Genomic DNA, 18,334 nt, shown 5'->3' with positions numbered 1-18,334 from the left:
TTCCCTAAAACAAGCTGAAATGTGGACTCATCTGACCACAGCACACATTTCCACTGTCTTTCGGTCCATCTGGGATGAGTTCTGGCCCAGAGAAATTGCTGTTGTTTCTGCATAGAATTGAAGAATGGCTTCCTCCTTGCGTAATACAGTTTCAGGTTGCATTTCTGGATGCAGCAGTGGACTTTGTTAAGAGACAAAGGTTTTCCAAAGTACTCTTGAGCCCAAATGGCTTTATTTGTCACATTAGCATAACAGTTTCTCAAGCAGTGCCACCTGAGGGCAGAAAGGTCACGCACATTCGGCAGTGGTTTCTGACTTTGCCCTTTACACACTGAGATGTCTCTGAATTCCCTGAATCTTTTCACAATATTATGTACTGTAGATATTGAAAGACCTAAATTCTCTGCAATCATACACTGAGAAATGTTCTTTTTGAATTAACTAACAATTCTCTCGTGAATTTCAACACAAAGGAGTGAGCCACGACCCATCCTTGCTTGCAAAGGCCGAGCATTTGATATATGCTCCTTTTATGGCCAATCATGATACCCTCACCTGTTACCAATTAACCTGCTTTTTGTGGAATCTTCCAAAATGGTGTTAATTGAATATAAAGTTTTCAGTCTTATTTTGCCTCTATCCCAATTTTTTTTTAAGTGCTGCCGGCATCAAATTCAAGCTTCGTTCCTATTTACAAAATACAATTAAGTTGGTCAGTAAAACTATTGAAAATCTTTTCTTTGTACTTTTTTCCAGTTAAGTAAAGGTTCACATGAATTAACAAATCACAGATTTTTGTTTTTATTGTAAGACTCTGCAGCGCATCGTGAGAGCAGCTGAGAAGATCATTGGTGTCTCTCTCCCTTCTCTAATGGATATTTATAACTCCCGCCTCACCCGCAAAGCCATCAGGATTGCAGGTGACCCCACCCACCCATCTCACAGCCTCTTCAGCCTGCTGCCGTCGGGGAGGAGACTGCGGAGTCTCCGGGCCAAAACCAGCAGGCTCAAGAACAGTTTCTTTCACCAGGCGGTCAGGAGGCTCAACTCCCTCCCTGTTCTGCCCCTCCTCCCCCTTCTGCCACAGATTCTGCTCGCACACCCCCCTGCCCCCCCTTCAGCATCTGACATGTCATCCTCGCAGTTCCCCCCCCCCAACACACACACACACACACACACACACACACACACACACATATACATACATCTCATCGTTCATTAACACACTGAACTCAGGGACCGCACATCTCACTTTACCTCGCCCGTTTGCACTATTCCGCACTACCTCACCTTAACAGCTGCTAGTTTGTTTATTCTGCTTATTTCATGTTTCATGTTTACCTGCTATACCTCAAGTGCCCTTGACTGTTTGGTTATTTGTACCAATTTGTGTGTGTGTGTGTGTGTGTGTGTGTGTGTGTATATATATATATATATATATATATATATATATATATATATATATATATATATATATATATATGAGTGTTTAGTCTAGTTAATATATAGAGTGTTTATACTGTTTATACTGTCTGTCTGAGTGTTTAGTCTGTCTTGTTCTTATCTAGTGTTTATACTGTTTATTTATTCTGTTTATATTGTTTGAGTGTTTAGTCTGTCTAGTTCCTATCTAGAGTGTTTATACTGTTTATATTGTTTGTTTGTTTGTTTTTTTCAATTATTCTATTCTATTTTTATTTATTGCATTGCCTGTTTGCACCGTGGGTCAGAGAGGACTGATATTTAATATGTGCTGTATGTCGAGCATGTATAGCACATTTGACAATAAAGTTGACTTGACTTGATTTTGGAAAATGTCCCAACTTTTCTGGAAATGTTTGTATGCCATTTTGTCAGAAAACACAAACTGCTGTGCAGCTTTGCTAATGAATTAATCAGAAGTAAAATACTTTTAAATAACCAATATTTACCATTAGTTACAATTTGACTTGCTGCCTGGCTAATTATATTAGCTGCTGGAATTGATGATAGTTTAAACTGACATTAGCAATGAAATCAGAAAATCAACACTGTGGAGAGATGCAGCCTGACTAAAGGGTCATTATCACCCTGAAGTTTATTATTTTCCAATAACAGCACCAAGTGTTTTAATCTAATTATACCACAGCAATTTGCCAACAATTATAGTTTTTAATTTATTAATGAATGACACATTATGCTTTAAAAAAAAACATTTCCAGTTACATTTAATATTGTGGAATATCCACAAGACAAATTAGCTGACTTACATTGTGGCAACTACAACTATAGTTGCTCCCTCATCAGCGTCTTTTTTTTTTTTAAATCTATCTCTTGAGGTTAATCAGACAAAAACATTGCTTGTCTTGTTACAGAGAAACCTGAAAGCTCAAACTTCTGTCCTGAAGACTCTTGTGGTGGAGAAATCATTCAACACCTTCTGATATTCAAGAACTCAACAGTGCTGTGGAATAAGATTTAATTTAAAGCTAGGTGATGCAAATTTAAAGCAGGCCTACTTAGTTTTCAACCTGCATAATAGTCGCTCTGAGCAAATGTGTAAAAGCGTTTTTCAAAAGCAAGAGGCACTAGTCTTACTAATAAGTACCTTTTTTTGAATGTTCAGCAATACACTACTGAACTACTGTCTTTGAATCTTTAAAGTGTCACTGCATCAGAATTCATTTTCGTGGACCAAAGAGGCCACTCTTAATTTTTGCATATGGACCCATTGGAACCTGTCAAGGTTATAAACCACATTCTGAAGAACGACTTCCCTTACAGTGATATTACAATTATAGTGGTATTACAATTAGAAAAATAAAATGTTAATCAGGGCTCAAGCTAACGGACATGGAAAAATTGCCACAGTCCTGCTAATATGCAGCATCCCTGTAGAAGTAACTGACCTATGTTTTGATTTTAACGTGAATGGCTTAAAAAACCAAAAACTGTAGGAAGAAAAATATAGAACAGTTAAATAATGAAAAGTGAAAGAAAATTAGTTAAAGCTGGAAATGGTCAGAAGAGGGGATGGGAAGGTGTGAGGTTAGGTCAGAAAGAAGAGGGAGATGGAAGGAAAGAAAGAATAAAAAAAGACAGTAGAACCTGAACTCCAGGGCTGACACAGGGCAGCGGGAGGTAGGAGGGGCGGTAGGCAGAACAGGTGTGACAATAGCAGCAGCGGCATTCAGGCACAGGGGCACCCTGTGACGGACGGGAATTGAGAGCAGACAGATAGAAGTACACACATTAAAGATCCAATACAGCAAGGCAAGACAAGAAACAAGATTAAAAAAAATCTGTTGTTCTCTGGGAACAAGAAGAATGCATAATGTAGCAGCACTAAGGGTAAAATATAATATATTTTGGGGTATACAGTAATAACCATACTACACAATGTCACATGTGCCAGTAAATTATGTTATAGTATGCGCCTACAACAAAAATGTAAAATTATGTGCATAATTTAATTCAAACACAGTATCACTGCATCTATTCTGGAAACTGCCTTCAATAGTATATCAAAACAATGCAGAAATATATTTTTTACAAATTGGATCTTGAATGTTTTGTAAACATGGAGACATGGACTCCACCAAGACCTCTGAAGATGTGCTGTGCAATCTGGCACCAGGATGTTAACAGCAGATCATTTAAATCCTGTAAACTGCAAGGTGAGGCCTCCATGGATCGGACGTGTTTGTCCAGCACATCCCATAGATGCTGGATTGGATTGAGATCTGGGGAATTTGGAGGCCAAGTCAACACCTTGAACTCTGTCATGTTCATCAAACCATTCCTGAATAATTTTTGCAGTGTGGCAGGGTGCATTATCCTGCTGGAAGAGGGAATTAGGGAATGCCATTGCCATAAAGGGGTATACTTGGTCTACAGCATTGTTTAGGTAAGTGGTACATGACAAAGGTACATCCACATGAATGCCTGAACCCAAGGTTTCCCATCAGAAAATTGCCCAGAGCATCACACTCCGTCCAACGGCTGGTCTTCTTTCCACAGTGAATCCTGTGGTGCCATCTCTTCCCCAGGTAAGTAACACACGCGCCCGGCCATCCACATGACGTAAATTAAAAAAAAAAAAAGATTCATCAGACCAGGCCACCTTCTTTCATTGCTCAATGGTTCAGCAAGCTTCCAACACATCAACTTTGAGAATTAACTGTTCACTTGCTGCCTAATATATCCCACCCCTTGACAGGTGCCATTGTCACATGATAATCAATATGATTCACTTCACCTCTCAGTGTTTTTAAATGGTATGGCTGATAATTGTAAGCAGCAGCACTTTAACAAATCCCAGTGGCTTTATGGCTGTGTGTCAAAACAGCAAACTTTTGTTTAGATTTTTATAAATTTAGAGAATCTTGCCTTGACTTGCTATGTAACCTTTTGAACCCAATCCCTGGGTTTCGCGCAGTTTGCATGACAACACACGCTGAGCAACAAGGTCCAGTGAGGAAACAAAGTTGTATCCATTTTGGGAAATTAAGAAATCTGTTTTGGGGTTGTGGAACAATGGGGGTCCTGCTCTAGTGTAGACACTTTCAAATGCAACACTGGAAGGAGATGACAGAAACACATCACTGCCCACAACATTCAGCTGAGCGCAGAGCATTAAACAAGTCAAAATCTTTAAAGCAGGATCATGTTATATCACATAGGAACATATCGCATACAGTACATTCAAATAATACTACATATTGGTGTTGTTGCATATTAGAGACAGATACTATATAGTTGATGCGTTTCTTTATGTGATGCCATTTCAAGTTGTGCCACATATCACTGCAACAATACCTAAATAATGTGCTGTTGCAAGACATTTCATGTGTCTATATATGAAAGTCTTAAATGCTATGAGAGTATCTGATAGTTTATTGTGCACAAACTGTCTAGCATTACTTGAAGGATCATAGTTTAGTTGGCTTGCATCCAGAGCCATGCTCTTTTAGGGATGGCACTATGTCTTGAATGTTTGAATGTTGCCAGTCCATGGTATTTGTATTATTTCTGGAGCAAATAATTTGTTTCTGAAGAGGGTTTTTTTGTTTTTGTTTTGTATTTTTTAACTGACAGCTGCCATAATATGAGGAAAACTTCACCAGGTTTTTCAACAAGTTTTCTGACTTGAAATTCACTGACCCCAACATATGTTTTTTTTTATCAAAAAAAGGATGGCTGATCTCTGAAACCATCAAGACAAAAATTCCTTTGACCCCCTTGTGTGTTTTGAGTTTTCTATTGGTGACAATTAATACACATCTAATAGGCGAGAGGCCGAGGGCTGTGGAAACGGAGATCGGCGCCGCCCGATGCGCCACATGGCGTGGGAAGGACTTTAACTTATGGGGAGTGCAAGTGTTATCAGCTTTTTTGTTCCGAAATGTATATCTAATTACTTACCATTGAACGGCGCATGCTGTTGCGAGACGAGACTGGCCTGCTGCTCTTGGTTTCAATGATCTCCAAGTTCGCCCCACTGTAGGAACTGTGACGTCTGGCCTTCTGTGCCTGAAGAGCCACCTGATAGGCTACTTCAAATGCCTGTCCCAGAGTCAAGATGATCTCATAGGTTTGTGTCTATATTGGGAAACAACACTGATGAGTGGAATTTATCGGGGATATGCAAGTTATGCTCACAACAAAACTGGCATGGGGAAAGTCTTGTTGAAAATAATTTAAAAACAGTTGTTCAGGAGGACCTTTACTATTTCAGTATTAATTAAAGATATTTGGAGAATGAAGTGTGGGTCTCACCACTTCAACTGTAGTGAAAACATGGCAGAAGTGGTGCCCCGACTTTAGGTCTTTTGTAATGTATGCAAAAGTACGAAGTTCATCAGGATCCTGAGCCGCACAGGAGATGTTCTGGATCTCATGCTCTGCCACAATAGCCTACAGGGGCCACAATATTCTAGCATGAGGGCATTTTTCCACATACTAAAACATTTTCATTCCAAAGAGATAACACTCAGTGATATTGGTTTTCTTTTAGTTCTGTGCTTTTTGCTGGTGACTTCTTGTTTTACATAAATTTGGAGTGATTAACTTCATCATACCTTAGATGCTGCATCAATGAACTTGACTCCTCTATAGGTTATAGAGAGAATTATGACAGGGCCTTTCCGGTGGTCCTTCGATTTCTGATAAATGAGACACAAAGAGGCAGGGTGGGTTTCTAAGTGTGATGAGCTGATTAGTTTGAGCTATTCATGATGCTATTCTGGACTAGTTAATTGAGTACTGATGTAAAACATTGATTAAACGTAGACAGAAAATCAGAAGAGATGAGGGCAGTACAAAAGCAGCCAGAACACCAATTCAATTAACTATGATGTTTTATATATATACAGGTCTGGAAAAAATTAAGAGACCACTGCAAAATTACCAATTTCTCTGGTTTTACTATTTATAGGTATGTATTTGAGCAATGTGAAAATCTTTGTTTTGTTCCATAAACTACTGAAAACATCTTCCCCAAATTCCACATAAAAATATGGTCACTTGGAGTACTTAATTGCAGAAAATCACAACTAGTTAAAATAACAAAAAAGATGATGTGTTTTCAGACCTTGAATAATGCATAGAAATCAAGAACATATTCAATTTTAAACAACACAATACTAATGTTTGAACTAATGTTGGATGAGTTCAGAAATCAATATTTGGTGGAATAACCCTGACATTTAATTACAGCTTTCATGTGTCCTGGCATGCTCTCCACCAGTCTTTCACGTTGCTCTTGGGTGACTTTATGCCACTCCTGGTGCAAAAATTCAATCAACTCAGCTTTGTTTGATGGCTTGTAACCATCCATCTTCCTCTTGATTACATTCCAGAGGTTTTCAATGGGGTTCAGGTCTGGAGATTGGGCTGGCAATGACAAGGTTCCAGGATAACCTTGTCCATAACTCGATTCATGTGTACTTCACAAACAAAAATCTGCCCAATTCCAGCCTTGCTGAAGCACCACCAGATCATCACCAAGCCTGTACCAAATTTCACAGTGGATGCGAAACACTGTGGCTTCTACGCTTCTCCAGGTCTCCGTCTAACCAGTAGACGATCAGGTGATGGGAAAAGCTGAAAATTGGACTCATCAGAGAAGATGACCTTACTCCAGTCTTCTACGGTCCAATCCTTATGGTCTTTAGCAAACCTCAGCCTGGTTCTTCTTTGCTTCTCATTGATGAAGTGCTTTTTTTCTAGCTTTGCATGACTTCAATCCTGCCCGGAGGAGCCTATTTCGAACCCTCCTTACCATGCACTTAACCCCAGCTGCCATTTGCCATTCTTTTTGTAGGTCACTTGATGTCATCTGATGGTTTTTGAGTGACATTCGAAGGAGTTGACAATCATCCCGGTCAGTGGAGGGTTGTTTTCATCCTGTGCCACTCTGTATCTTTGTTTTCCCCAGTGTTTGCTGCTTGGTGTTGTTCTTATAAACTGTCATCTTTGAAATTTTGAGGATGAAAGCAACCTGATGCTCACTGTATCCCTTTGCCAGTAAAGCCAGAATTGAACCTTTTTTTTCCTCACTCAAAACTGTTCTTTTTAACTCTTTTGGTATGATGAATAGTTATTTTTGTATTTCAGTTCCATTTAAGGTACTACGAGCACTGTTTTGCCATCCAAACTGGTCCTATTACAGGAGGATAGTGATAACCACAGCAGTGGTTTTTATACTTTTCCTCGTTAAATAAGATTTGGTTCAAGTGATTACCTAATCGGCACCTCATTAAGTAAAATGAGGTGTGCTTGTGTTGGAATTCCAGCACAGACACTGGAAGGAAATGGCTACTATACATAGAGATGCTGATTTAAGAAAAAAAATTGAAGTGGTCTCTTTTTTCCAGAGCTGTATATATGGGTCTGTCTCAGAAACTGGGTACTGTGGGGGTACCCCACTAAATATACTCACAGTCAATAAACTACATGGTTTTGAATGGTGATGTTGGTCTTAATTTGAAATAAAATGATGAAAGAAATAATACAGATAAAACAAAATCTTTGATGTGAATATTCAGAATTTGGCAAAAATTCTGCAAATTTGTGGAAAAATGGCAGCTTGATCTGGGACATGATAAATGTTAACTACATCGCATTCCCGTAAAAAGGTTGTAATCCACTGAAAAGTCTACAGTTATCACTAATTGTATTTTAAGTTGTAACTTTATACACCTAAGGATTGGTGCGCTCACAGAATAATCATAACCGTAATAAAATATTTGATCACCGTTGTAACTCCATTTTCCGCAGACCCAAAACCAATACGATCGTGTGTTTTGATCTAAATGGAAAGCCTCGAGGTCAAGGTCACTACCTCACCAAAAGTAGTAACTTAAAATCACTACGCCATATAAAAATTTAGTTATAAATCTGTGATTTTGTTTTTTAAAATGAAAGCTGAAAGTTAGGTATAGAATATGTTTCTTACAGAATATGTTACGATGGTAGCTGGTCTTGTATGAATTTCTGAGCTATAAAATGAGTTGTGGTCTATTTTTTACCGTAGCGTGTTATTTGTGTGCAGGAAAGGACACACATTAATAATTTGCATGTGTAGAATGGAATTTTCCACTCCAACAGTTAGAAGTTGATCGTGCTTCCATTTGTGGTCTTTCTGTTACGCGAGTGATCTGTTGGGACGTTATCACTGAAAAGGTGAGTTTTGACAGTTTTGTTTTAGTCTTGCAGTATAAGGCAATAGAATGTTTCTTTTTCATCTTACTTTCATATTTTGTAGTGTTTGCGTATTTTTGGCCAATATTTTGCAACCATGGTCAATTTAGATTGAACTTTTGATAGAATCTACGGCCAGTCATTTTGCCCCACCCCCACCTCGCGCTCCGTCTGGTGCAGTAGTGATGTCCCATTGCTCGCGCGCTGCAGCAAAGACCCGCGCGACCTTCAGCCGGTATAGTCGCTGTTCTTTTACCACCGCCGTTATTCTCATCTTTCCGGTGTGTTCTTGATTTTTCCATTGCGTCCTATTTCGCCATATCAAATACCCAAAATTTATCATATTATTCATATTTAAGTGAATAATCAATTCAGTCATCATAACTTGGCATTTTTAACCCAAGCAATCAAAAAGAGGAAATTTATTCAATATTTTCACTCCTCTATGAAGGAGGGGCTTTAATTCTTCATGATATAGTTATTTTATATGAAAATCAATTTTACAAAAACATTTGAATTGTAATCAAAAAAAATTTCCACAGTGGAGGCCAGATAAAGCAAGATACTATCTTTATTCTTCTTAAACGTGACAAAAGAAACATTGAGTGTTAGGTAAATGCAAAAAAAAAAAAAGTAAAATTAATTTATTTTTTGACCATAATGTCCCAAATGAGAGACCAGTTTCTGAGACGGACCTATATATTTAACAATTATTCATCAAAGGTGAAGTGAATATCGGTGAATAATTACGAGACGAGCATGAGGTGGATAATTGTTTTAGTATAAATACACAGGTAATCATTTTTTAAAAATAATTTTAAAAAATCAGGGGCGGCACGGTGGTGTAGTGGTTAGCGCTGTTGCCTCACAGCAAGAAGGTTCGGGTTCGAGCCCCGTGGCCGGCAAGGGCCTTTCTGTGTGGAGTTTGCATGTTCTCCCCGTGTCCGTGTGGGTTTCCTCCAGGTGCTCCGGTTTCCCTCACAGTCCAAAGACATGCAGGTTAGGTTAACTGGTGACTCTAAATTGACCGTAGGTGTGAATGTGAGTGTGAATGGTTGTCTGTGTCTATGTGTCAGCCCTGTGATGACCTGGCGACTTGTCCAGGGTGTACCCCGCCTTTCGCCCGTAGTCAGCTGGGATAGGCTCCAGCTTGCCTGCGACCCTGTAGGACAGGATAAAGCGGCTAGAGATAGAGATGAGATATTAAAAAATCATTTATTTCAAATTTCAAAAGCAGCATGCACATGTAATAAAGGTGCACGTAGACTTGTGTCACTTATCTATGCTGAGTCACATAAAATACTTTGTTTTGAAATCAATAAAATAAATCACAATTCCACCCTACCTTTGTATAGTTTTAGACCAAACTTTGTAGCATCTTTAGTGTTTTTAGGAACAGCATTTTCTTTCATATTTTACAGTTCTTCCTCACTTACAGTGATAAAGCGATTGGCAGTCATTTTGCCGAGTCGCTCGAGGCGATTATCGAGAAATAGTCTGAATTTCTCAACCAATGAGTGAGTGTGATTTTCTATAATCACCTGTGTATTTATACTAAATTTATATAAAAGATTGTGTTTACCCTTATTCTTGCACAGGCTTCCTGTGTAGATTCAATACCTCGGAGGTCTCTGATTATCACAGATCCAAGATACTATAAAGACAGAAATTCTGTATTACATCTGATCTGTCACAGTTAAAATTTTCAGTGTCATTTAAGAATAAAGTGATTCCACATTTCTCTTGACTTGACATTGCACCAAAATCCAAAGAATCCGGAAATGTCTTTTTAAATTCTTGAAAGTATCTGGATCATATCTGGCAATTTTTTTTTTTGACAGTGCCATGATCAGAGTACCCAACATGGATTTCACCATATACAGTTAGGTCCATAAATATTTGGACAGAGACAACATTTATCTAATTTTGGTTCTGTACATTACCACAATGAATTTTGAACAAAACAATTCAGATGCAGTTGAAGTTCAGACTTTCAGCTTTAATTCAGTGGGTTGAACAAAATGATTGCATAAAAATGTGAGGAACTAAAGCATTTTTTAAAACACAATCCCTTCATTTCAGGGGCTCAAAAGTAATTGGACAAATTAAATAATTGGAAATAAAATGTTCATTTCTAATACTTGGTTGAAAACCCTTTGTTGGCAATGACTGCCTGAAGTCTTGAACTCATGGACATCACCAGACCCTGTGTTTCCTCCTTTTTAATGCTCTGCCAGGCCTTTACTGCAGCGTTTTTCAGTTGCTGTTTGTTTGTGGGCCTTTCTGTCTGAAGTTTAGTCTTTAACAAGTCAAATGCATGCTCAATTGGGTTGAGATCAGGTGACTGACTTGGCCATTCAAGAATATTCCACTTCTTTGCTTTAATAAACTCCTGGGTTGCTTTGGCTTTATGTTCTGGGTCATTGTTCATCTGTATTATGAAATGCCGACCAATCAGTTTGGCTGCATTTGGCTGGATTTGAGCACACAGTATGTCTCTGAATACCTCAGAATTCATCCGGCTGCTTCTGTCCTGTGTCACATCATCAATAAACACTAGTGACCCAGTGCCACTGGCAGCCATGCATGCCCAAGCCATCACACTGCCTCTGCCATGTTTTACAGATGATGTGGTATGCTTTGGATCATGAGCTGTACCATGCCTTCGCCATACTTTTTTCTTTCCATCATTCTGGTAGAGGTTGATCTTGGTTTCATCTGTCCAAAGAATGTTCTTCCAGAACTGTGGTGGCTTGTTTAGATGGTTTTTTAGCAAAGTCCAATCTGGCCTTTTTATTCTTGAGGCTTATGAGTGGCTTGCACCATGCAGTGAACCCTCTGTATTTACTTTCATGCAGTCTTCTCTTTATGGTAGATTTGGATATTGATACGCCTACCTCCTGGAGAGTGTTGTTCACTTGGTTGGCTGTTGTGAAGGGGTTTCTCTTCACCATGGAAATTATTCTGCGATCATTGTTGACTTCTGTTGGTGTCCAGGTCTTTTTGCATTGATGAGTTCACGAGTGCTTTCTTTCTTTCTCAGGATGTACCAAACTGTAGATTTTGCCACTCCTAATATTGTAGCAATTTCTCGGATGTTTTTTTTCTGTTTTCGCAGCTTAAGGATGGCTTGTTTCACCTGCATGGAGAGCTCCTTTGACCGCATGTTTTCTTCACAGCAAAATCTTCCAAATGCAAGCACCACACCTCAAATCAACTCCGGGTCTTTTATCTGCTTAATTGAGAATGACATAACGAAGGAATTGCCCACACCTGCCCATGAAATAGCCTTTGAGTCAATTGTCCAATTACTTTTGGTCCCTTTAAAAATAGGGTGGCACATGTTAAGGAGCTGAAACTCCTAAACCCCTCATCCAATTTTAATGTGGATACCCTCAAATGAAAGCTGAAAGTCTGGACTTTATGTCCATGTCCACTATATAACTATAACTTGAATATGTTTCAGTAAACAGGTAAAAAAAAAAAATAAATTTGTGTCAGTGTCCAAATATATATGGACCTAACTGTATAGGTCATAGTTTAAAATATCTGGGCAAAACCAACTCCAGAATCTGGGGTATATTGAGCAGTGTGATGTCATTTTGGTTTCAAAACACTTTAAATAGTTTTAAATTATTTAAAATTAAACTGATTTTTAAATCCAATTCACAAAAAACAGTATACTCGTACATGCAGGCATTTCATTATACATAAACTGGTTACCTAAATTGAGGAGGATATTTTTATCAGTGCACATGAGATTTTGAGATTAAGCTTAGAATGCACAGTAAAAGTAACTATGGAGCTTTGTGTGGACTTTGGTTGAACTATTGTATCTTGCAAAACATCTTGTTTTGCATACTGCATGTTTTGTTCTTTTTTTTGCATATGTTGATATGCATATACTGTATGTGAAAATGTCTAAAGCTACACAAATGACTTACACTAGCTTCATAGCAACAAGCCTCTGTGATGAGCTTCTCAGGATGGTGGTGCCATGTGGAGACAGTGGTGTACGTAGCAGACTGGCTTGGGGTCCGCCGGGATTCCTTGTGTCGATCTGTATTCCGGTCCTTCATAAACATGCCAATGTATGGTGAAGACAATGCAAAATAAATAAAAGGATAAATCAGGAAATAATACATCAAAGATTCAAATAAAATTGTTTTAAAAAGCACTAAATTATGTAAATATCACTCACTTATGCATTAGTATTTTCTTTCCCTTTTTGCATTCCTTAGTTCATTTATTTCTCTCTTTCTGTATTTCTTTCTGGATTCATTCATTCATTCATTCATTCATTCATTTTTGTATTTATGTGTTTCTGGATATACAGTTAGGTCCATAAATATTTGGACAGAGACAACATTTTTCTAATTTTGGTTCTGTACATTACCACAATGAATTTTGAACAAAACAATTCAGATGCAGTTGAAGTTCAGACTTTCAGCTTTAATTCAGTGGGTTGAACAAAATGATTGCATAAAAATGTGAGGAACTAAAGCATTTTTTAAAACACAATCCCTTCATTTCAGGGGCTCAAAAGTAATTGGACAAATTAAATAATTGGAAATAAAATGTTCATTTCTAATACTTGGTTGAAAACCCTTTGTTGGTAATGACTGCCTGAAGTCTTGAACTCATGGACATCACCAGACGCTGTGTTTCCTCCTTTTTAATGCTCTGCCAGGCCTTTACTGCAGCGGTTTTCAGTTGCTGTTTGTTTGTGGGCCTTTCTGTCTGAAGTTTAGTCTTTAACAAGTCAAATGCATGCTCAATTGGGTTGAGATCAGGCGACTGACTTGGCCATTCAAGAATATTCCACTTCTTTGCTTTAATAAACTCCTGGGTTGCTTTGGCTTTATGTTTTGGGTCATTGTCCATCTGTATTATGAAACGCCGACCAATCAGTTTGGCTGGATTTGAGCACACAGTATGTCTCTGAATACCTCAGAATTCATCCGGCTGCTTCTGTCCTGTGTCACATCATCAATAAACACTAGTGACCCAGTGCCACTGGCAGCCATGCATGCCCAAGCCATCACACTGCCTCCATCGTGTTTTATAGATGATGTGGTATGCTTTGGATCATGAGCTGTACCACGCCTTCGCCATACTTTTTTCTTTCCATCATTCTGGTAGAGGTTGATCTTGGTTTCATCTGTCCAAAGAATGTTCTTCCAGAACTGTGCTGGCTTGTTTAGATGTTTTTTAGCAAAGTCCAATCTAGCCTTTTTATTCTTGAGGCTTATGAGTGGCTTGCACCGTGCAGTGAACCCTCTGTATTTACTTTCATGCAGTCTTCTCTTTATGGTAGATTTGGATATTGATACGCCTATTTCCTGGAGAGTGTTGTTCACTTGGTTGGCTGTTGTGAAGGGGTTTCTCTTCACCATGGAAATTATTCTGCGATCATCCACCACTGTTGTCTTCTGTGGGCGTCCAGGTCTTTTTGCATTGATGAGTTCACGAGTGCTTTCTTTCTTTCTCAGGATGTACCAAACTGTAGATTTTGCCACTCCTAAAATTGTAGCAATTTTCTCAGATGTTTTTTTCTGTTTTCGCAGCTTAAGGATGGCTTATTTCACCTGCATGGAGAGCTCCTTTGACCGCATGTTTTCTTCACAGCAAAATCTTCCAAATGCAAGCACCACACCTCAAATCAACTCCAGGTCTTTTATCTGCTTAATTGAGAATGACATAACGAAGGAATTGCCCACACCTGTCCATTAAATAGCCTTTGAGTCAATTGTCCAATTACTTTTGGTCCCTTTAAAAACGGGGTGGCACAGGTTAAGGAGCTGAAACTCCTAAACCCTTCATCCAGTTTTAATGTGGATACCCTCAGATGAAAGCTGAAAGTCTGGACTTTATGCCCATGTCCATTATATAACTATAACTTGAATATGTTTCAGTAAAAAGGTAAAAAAAAGAAAATTTGTGTCAGTGTCCAAATATATATATGGACCTAACGGTATTCCTTCATGTGTTAATTTTCTGTTTTTATTCCAATACTTCTTCATTTCTTTAATTTTTATTTCTGTAATTATTTATTGATGTATTTTTTATCAATGGTAATGAAGGGGCACATTTTCCATATTAAGGTACAGCAATGAAGCCCAAAGTCTATAGTAGGAGAGGGTTTATGTGCGTAAGTTATAAGATGTGTACACCTATTGTCACATTTACACCTGCTCATACTCAAGGCCTCCAAATATAGCTGGTGCAAACTACAACAACCTACCTGGACCTCACCAGTACTGATTATCACAAACATCTGTTCCAAATCACAGCCTTATCACCACTGTTTATATAAGGACTATCTGTGCACATAACCACTGCAAAGTAAATGTGCAGTGTTCCCATGCCTGACTTTACCAAGCCTTGATTAGCAGTGCTAATTATTTGGTTATTGATCCAGTTTGAACTTTGGTTATTGCTCATAGTCTCTGCCTTTGATATTCTGTTTGTGCCTCACCTGACTATTGCCTACTTGTTGACTCTGCCTTTGATCACCGATTTGGATTTGTCTCCCAGCCTTGCCATAATAAGCTCTCTATTGCTTTTATACCTGTCTGTCGCCTGCATTCCTGACACTTACTAGTGCATCTCAAACAATTAGAATATCATGAAAAAGTTCAATATTTTCCATCATTTTTTAAGAAAGTGAACATTTAATAGGCCCTGTGATGACCTGGCGACTTGTCCAGGGTGTACCCCGCCTTTCGCCCGTAGTCAGCTGGGATAGGCTCCAGCTTGCCTGCGACCCTGTAGAACAAGATAAAGTGGCTAGAGATAATGAGATGAGATAATTATGACCTACAGTGCAAAAAAAAAGCCCATCTCAAAATACAAGTATTTCATTTCAAGTTTGGGTAAAACAGTATAAATACCGTGTATCTCTGGGTCTAGTTCAGTACATGCAACCACAATCATGGGGAAGGCTGCTGACTTGACAGTTGTCCAGAAGACGATCACCCACACCCTCCACAAGGAGGGTAAACCACAAAAGGTCATTGCTGAAAAGGCTGGATAGAAAAGGTGCAAAAGCAACAGGGATGACCGCAGCCTTGAGAGGATCGTCAAGAAAAGTTGATTCATAAACTTGAGAGAGCTTCACAAGGAGTGGACTGAGGCTGGTGCCAGTGCATCAAGAGCCACCACACACAGACATCTTCAGGAAAGGGACTACAACTGTCGCATTCCTCATATCAAGCCACTCCTGAACCGGAGACAATGTCAGAAGGGTCTTACCTGGGCTAAGGAGAGAAAGAACTGGACTGTTGCTCAGTGGTCCAAAGTCTTCTTTTCCTTTACCTAGTCCCATCCTCATGCCTGAGGGTCGGGGACTATGGTGGCATCCAGTATCAGCCTCTTCCACTCCCTCCTGTCTCTGGCTCTGTGAGAACACTCTGCCAGTGATGTGCCCATCCAGTCTCAGATGTCATCACCCCACCTCCATCGTGGTCTCCCACGGCTCCTCTTACCGTTGATGGTCCCTTGTAATATGTGAGTGGTGATGTTACCCGCTCTTGTGACATGACCAAAGTATTGGAGTTTCCGCCTTTTTATGATGTTAAGTAGTGTTCTTCCCACTCCCAGCTCTTCTAACACAGAGTCATTTGTGCGATAGTCAGTACAGCTGATACGCAGTATCTTCCTGTAGCATTTCATCTCCAGGGCCTGGATCCTGCGGATGTCACTGGCGTGTAGAGTCCATGCCTCACAGCCGTAGGTTACCACAGGCCAGACAAGAGTCCTCAGCACTTTCAGTTTAGTGGCTGTCTTGAGGGATCTGTCCTTCCAGATTATGTCTAGACTTGGAGGGCTGCTCAAGCTGTTCCTAGACATATACTGATCTCGTGGCTACAGCTGGCTGTTTGTTCCATTGTGGACCCCAGGTACTTAAAACTAGAGACCGGTTGTAATTGTTCTCCTCTGCAGGTGGCTGTTACTTGGATAGGTTCCTTGGTTATGGCCATCACTTTGGTCTTTTTGGTGCTGATTTCCAATTGGTACTCACTAGAGGTGCTGTCTGTGGAGTCCAGCAGCTCCTGGAATCCTTCCGGTGAAGTAGCTATCAGTGCTATGTCATCAGCAAAGCGGAGGTTGTTGATGATCCTGCCACTTACATTGACACCAATCATGGGCTGTTCCTCCACAGATTCCCTCATTACAGCCTCTGAGTAGAAGTTGAAACACATTGGCGACAAGAAGCAGCCTTGCCTAACCCCCTTCCTGACTTCAAACCACTCTGTTAGGTCATCTTCTACTCTCACTGCAGCTTGCTGATCCCTATATAGATTACGTAGCAGCTTTACCAAGTGCCCTGAGACTCCCATAGTTTCCATCACCTTCCACAAGGTTTGATGTTTAACTGAGTCAAAGGCTTTCTTGCAGTCGATGAAGACCATAAAGAGCTGCATGTTGCTTTCCCTTGCCTTTTCCATCAGTATCCTTAGGTTAAAGATCTGGTCCCTTGTACCCACTCTCTTCCTAAAACCCATCTGTTCCCCAGCAAACTCCTGCTCTGCCACTCTCTCCATACGCCGAAGGAGGATTCAGAGGAGGACCTTACTAACATGGGATATTAGAGCTATAGTGCGGTGTTCAGAACAGTCAATGGTGCCAGGTACCTTGGGGATAGTGATGAAGACAGACTTCACCCAGTCAGATGGCCACTGTCCAGTGCTGATTATCTTGTTGCAGAGTTTACACAGTAGCTTAGGTATTGTTGGGTTACCAGTCTTCAGTAGCTCTGCAGGAACATCATCTACACCTGTTGCCTTGTTCTTTGGTAGACGTTGGATTGCTTCTTCCACCTCTGCCTCCAGGATTTCCGGGAAGTTGTCACTCCCATCTTCCTCTGGTGTGCTGTGGTTGTCTCCATCATCTGCATTGCCACTGTACAACTTCTTGCAATACTCCTTCCATCTTTGAAGAATGCTTTGTAGGTTGGTCAGTATGCAGTTATCAGCTGCTTTAATGTTCCTTTGTCTAGGTTGAAAACCTCGCCGCAGCTTCTTGATAGTGGAGTAAGATTTCCTTAAGGTGCTGTTGCGTTGCAGTCCCTGTTCTATATCGGCACACCGTTCTTCTAGCCACTTTGCCTTGTCGTTCCTTGCTTCTCTCTGGATTTGTCGGTCCAGCTCCCTGTAGTGTAGGTCACCGTTTACCGTGGTGCTGCGCTGGGTTTTCAAGTCCTGCCTTCTGTCCATAAGGTCCAGTGTACTTTGTTTAATCCATGGGTGGTTCGGTCTTCTTGGTGCTTTACCAAGGGTCTTTGCTGCTGTGGATTTTAATTACGTATATGAATTCGATAGTTGGTAAAGATAACGTCACAAAGATATTTCATGTACATTTAACAGTCCTTGTTTTTCATTTTTGTCTCTTCTGAATGTTAGCTTCTTTACGATCATGATCCAGAAATAAACTGATTTCTTCTATAAGCTTGCGCCACTCTAATCTATCATTCGTCTTGTTATACCATGAGTCCAGGACTCCAACACGCTTGAGTATTGACTTTAATGTGTCTTTATATCTGAGAAAAGGATGACCAACTTTCCTTGTTCCCTCGGCAAGTTCTCCAAAAAGAAGAATTTTTACAGGTCTTTCATCTGGGAGGCATATTACATGACCTAACCATCGAAGT

General features: G+C 39.8%; 1 protein-coding gene across 3 annotated transcripts in view; it reads right to left on the bottom strand.

Moving 5' to 3' along the window:
- Positions 1-18,334, bottom strand: part of anks1ab (ankyrin repeat and sterile alpha motif domain containing 1Ab) — a 119,047-nt gene that overhangs the window by 3,076 nt on the left and 97,637 nt on the right. For 2 of the 3 annotated variants that reach the window (XM_060919322.1, XM_060919323.1), the window contains exons 8-13: positions 12,627-12,755; positions 10,265-10,336; positions 6,060-6,143; positions 5,758-5,895; positions 5,404-5,580; positions 3,088-3,186 (exon numbers count right to left, since the gene is read on the bottom strand). In XM_060919322.1, the coding sequence (XP_060775305.1) occupies positions 3,088-3,186; positions 5,404-5,580; positions 5,758-5,895; positions 6,060-6,143; positions 10,265-10,336; positions 12,627-12,755 (699 nt within the window). The remainder of the gene's footprint in view (positions 1-3,087; positions 3,187-5,403; positions 5,581-5,757; positions 5,896-6,059; positions 6,144-10,264; positions 10,337-12,626; positions 12,756-18,334) is intronic. The other variant, XM_060919324.1, reaches the window with a different exon arrangement.

This window comes from Neoarius graeffei, chromosome 4, assembly GCF_027579695.1.
Source record: "Neoarius graeffei isolate fNeoGra1 chromosome 4, fNeoGra1.pri, whole genome shotgun sequence".
NCBI lineage: Eukaryota > Metazoa > Chordata > Actinopteri > Siluriformes > Ariidae > Neoarius > Neoarius graeffei.
This window is presented reverse-complemented; position numbering and strand designations above follow the sequence as displayed.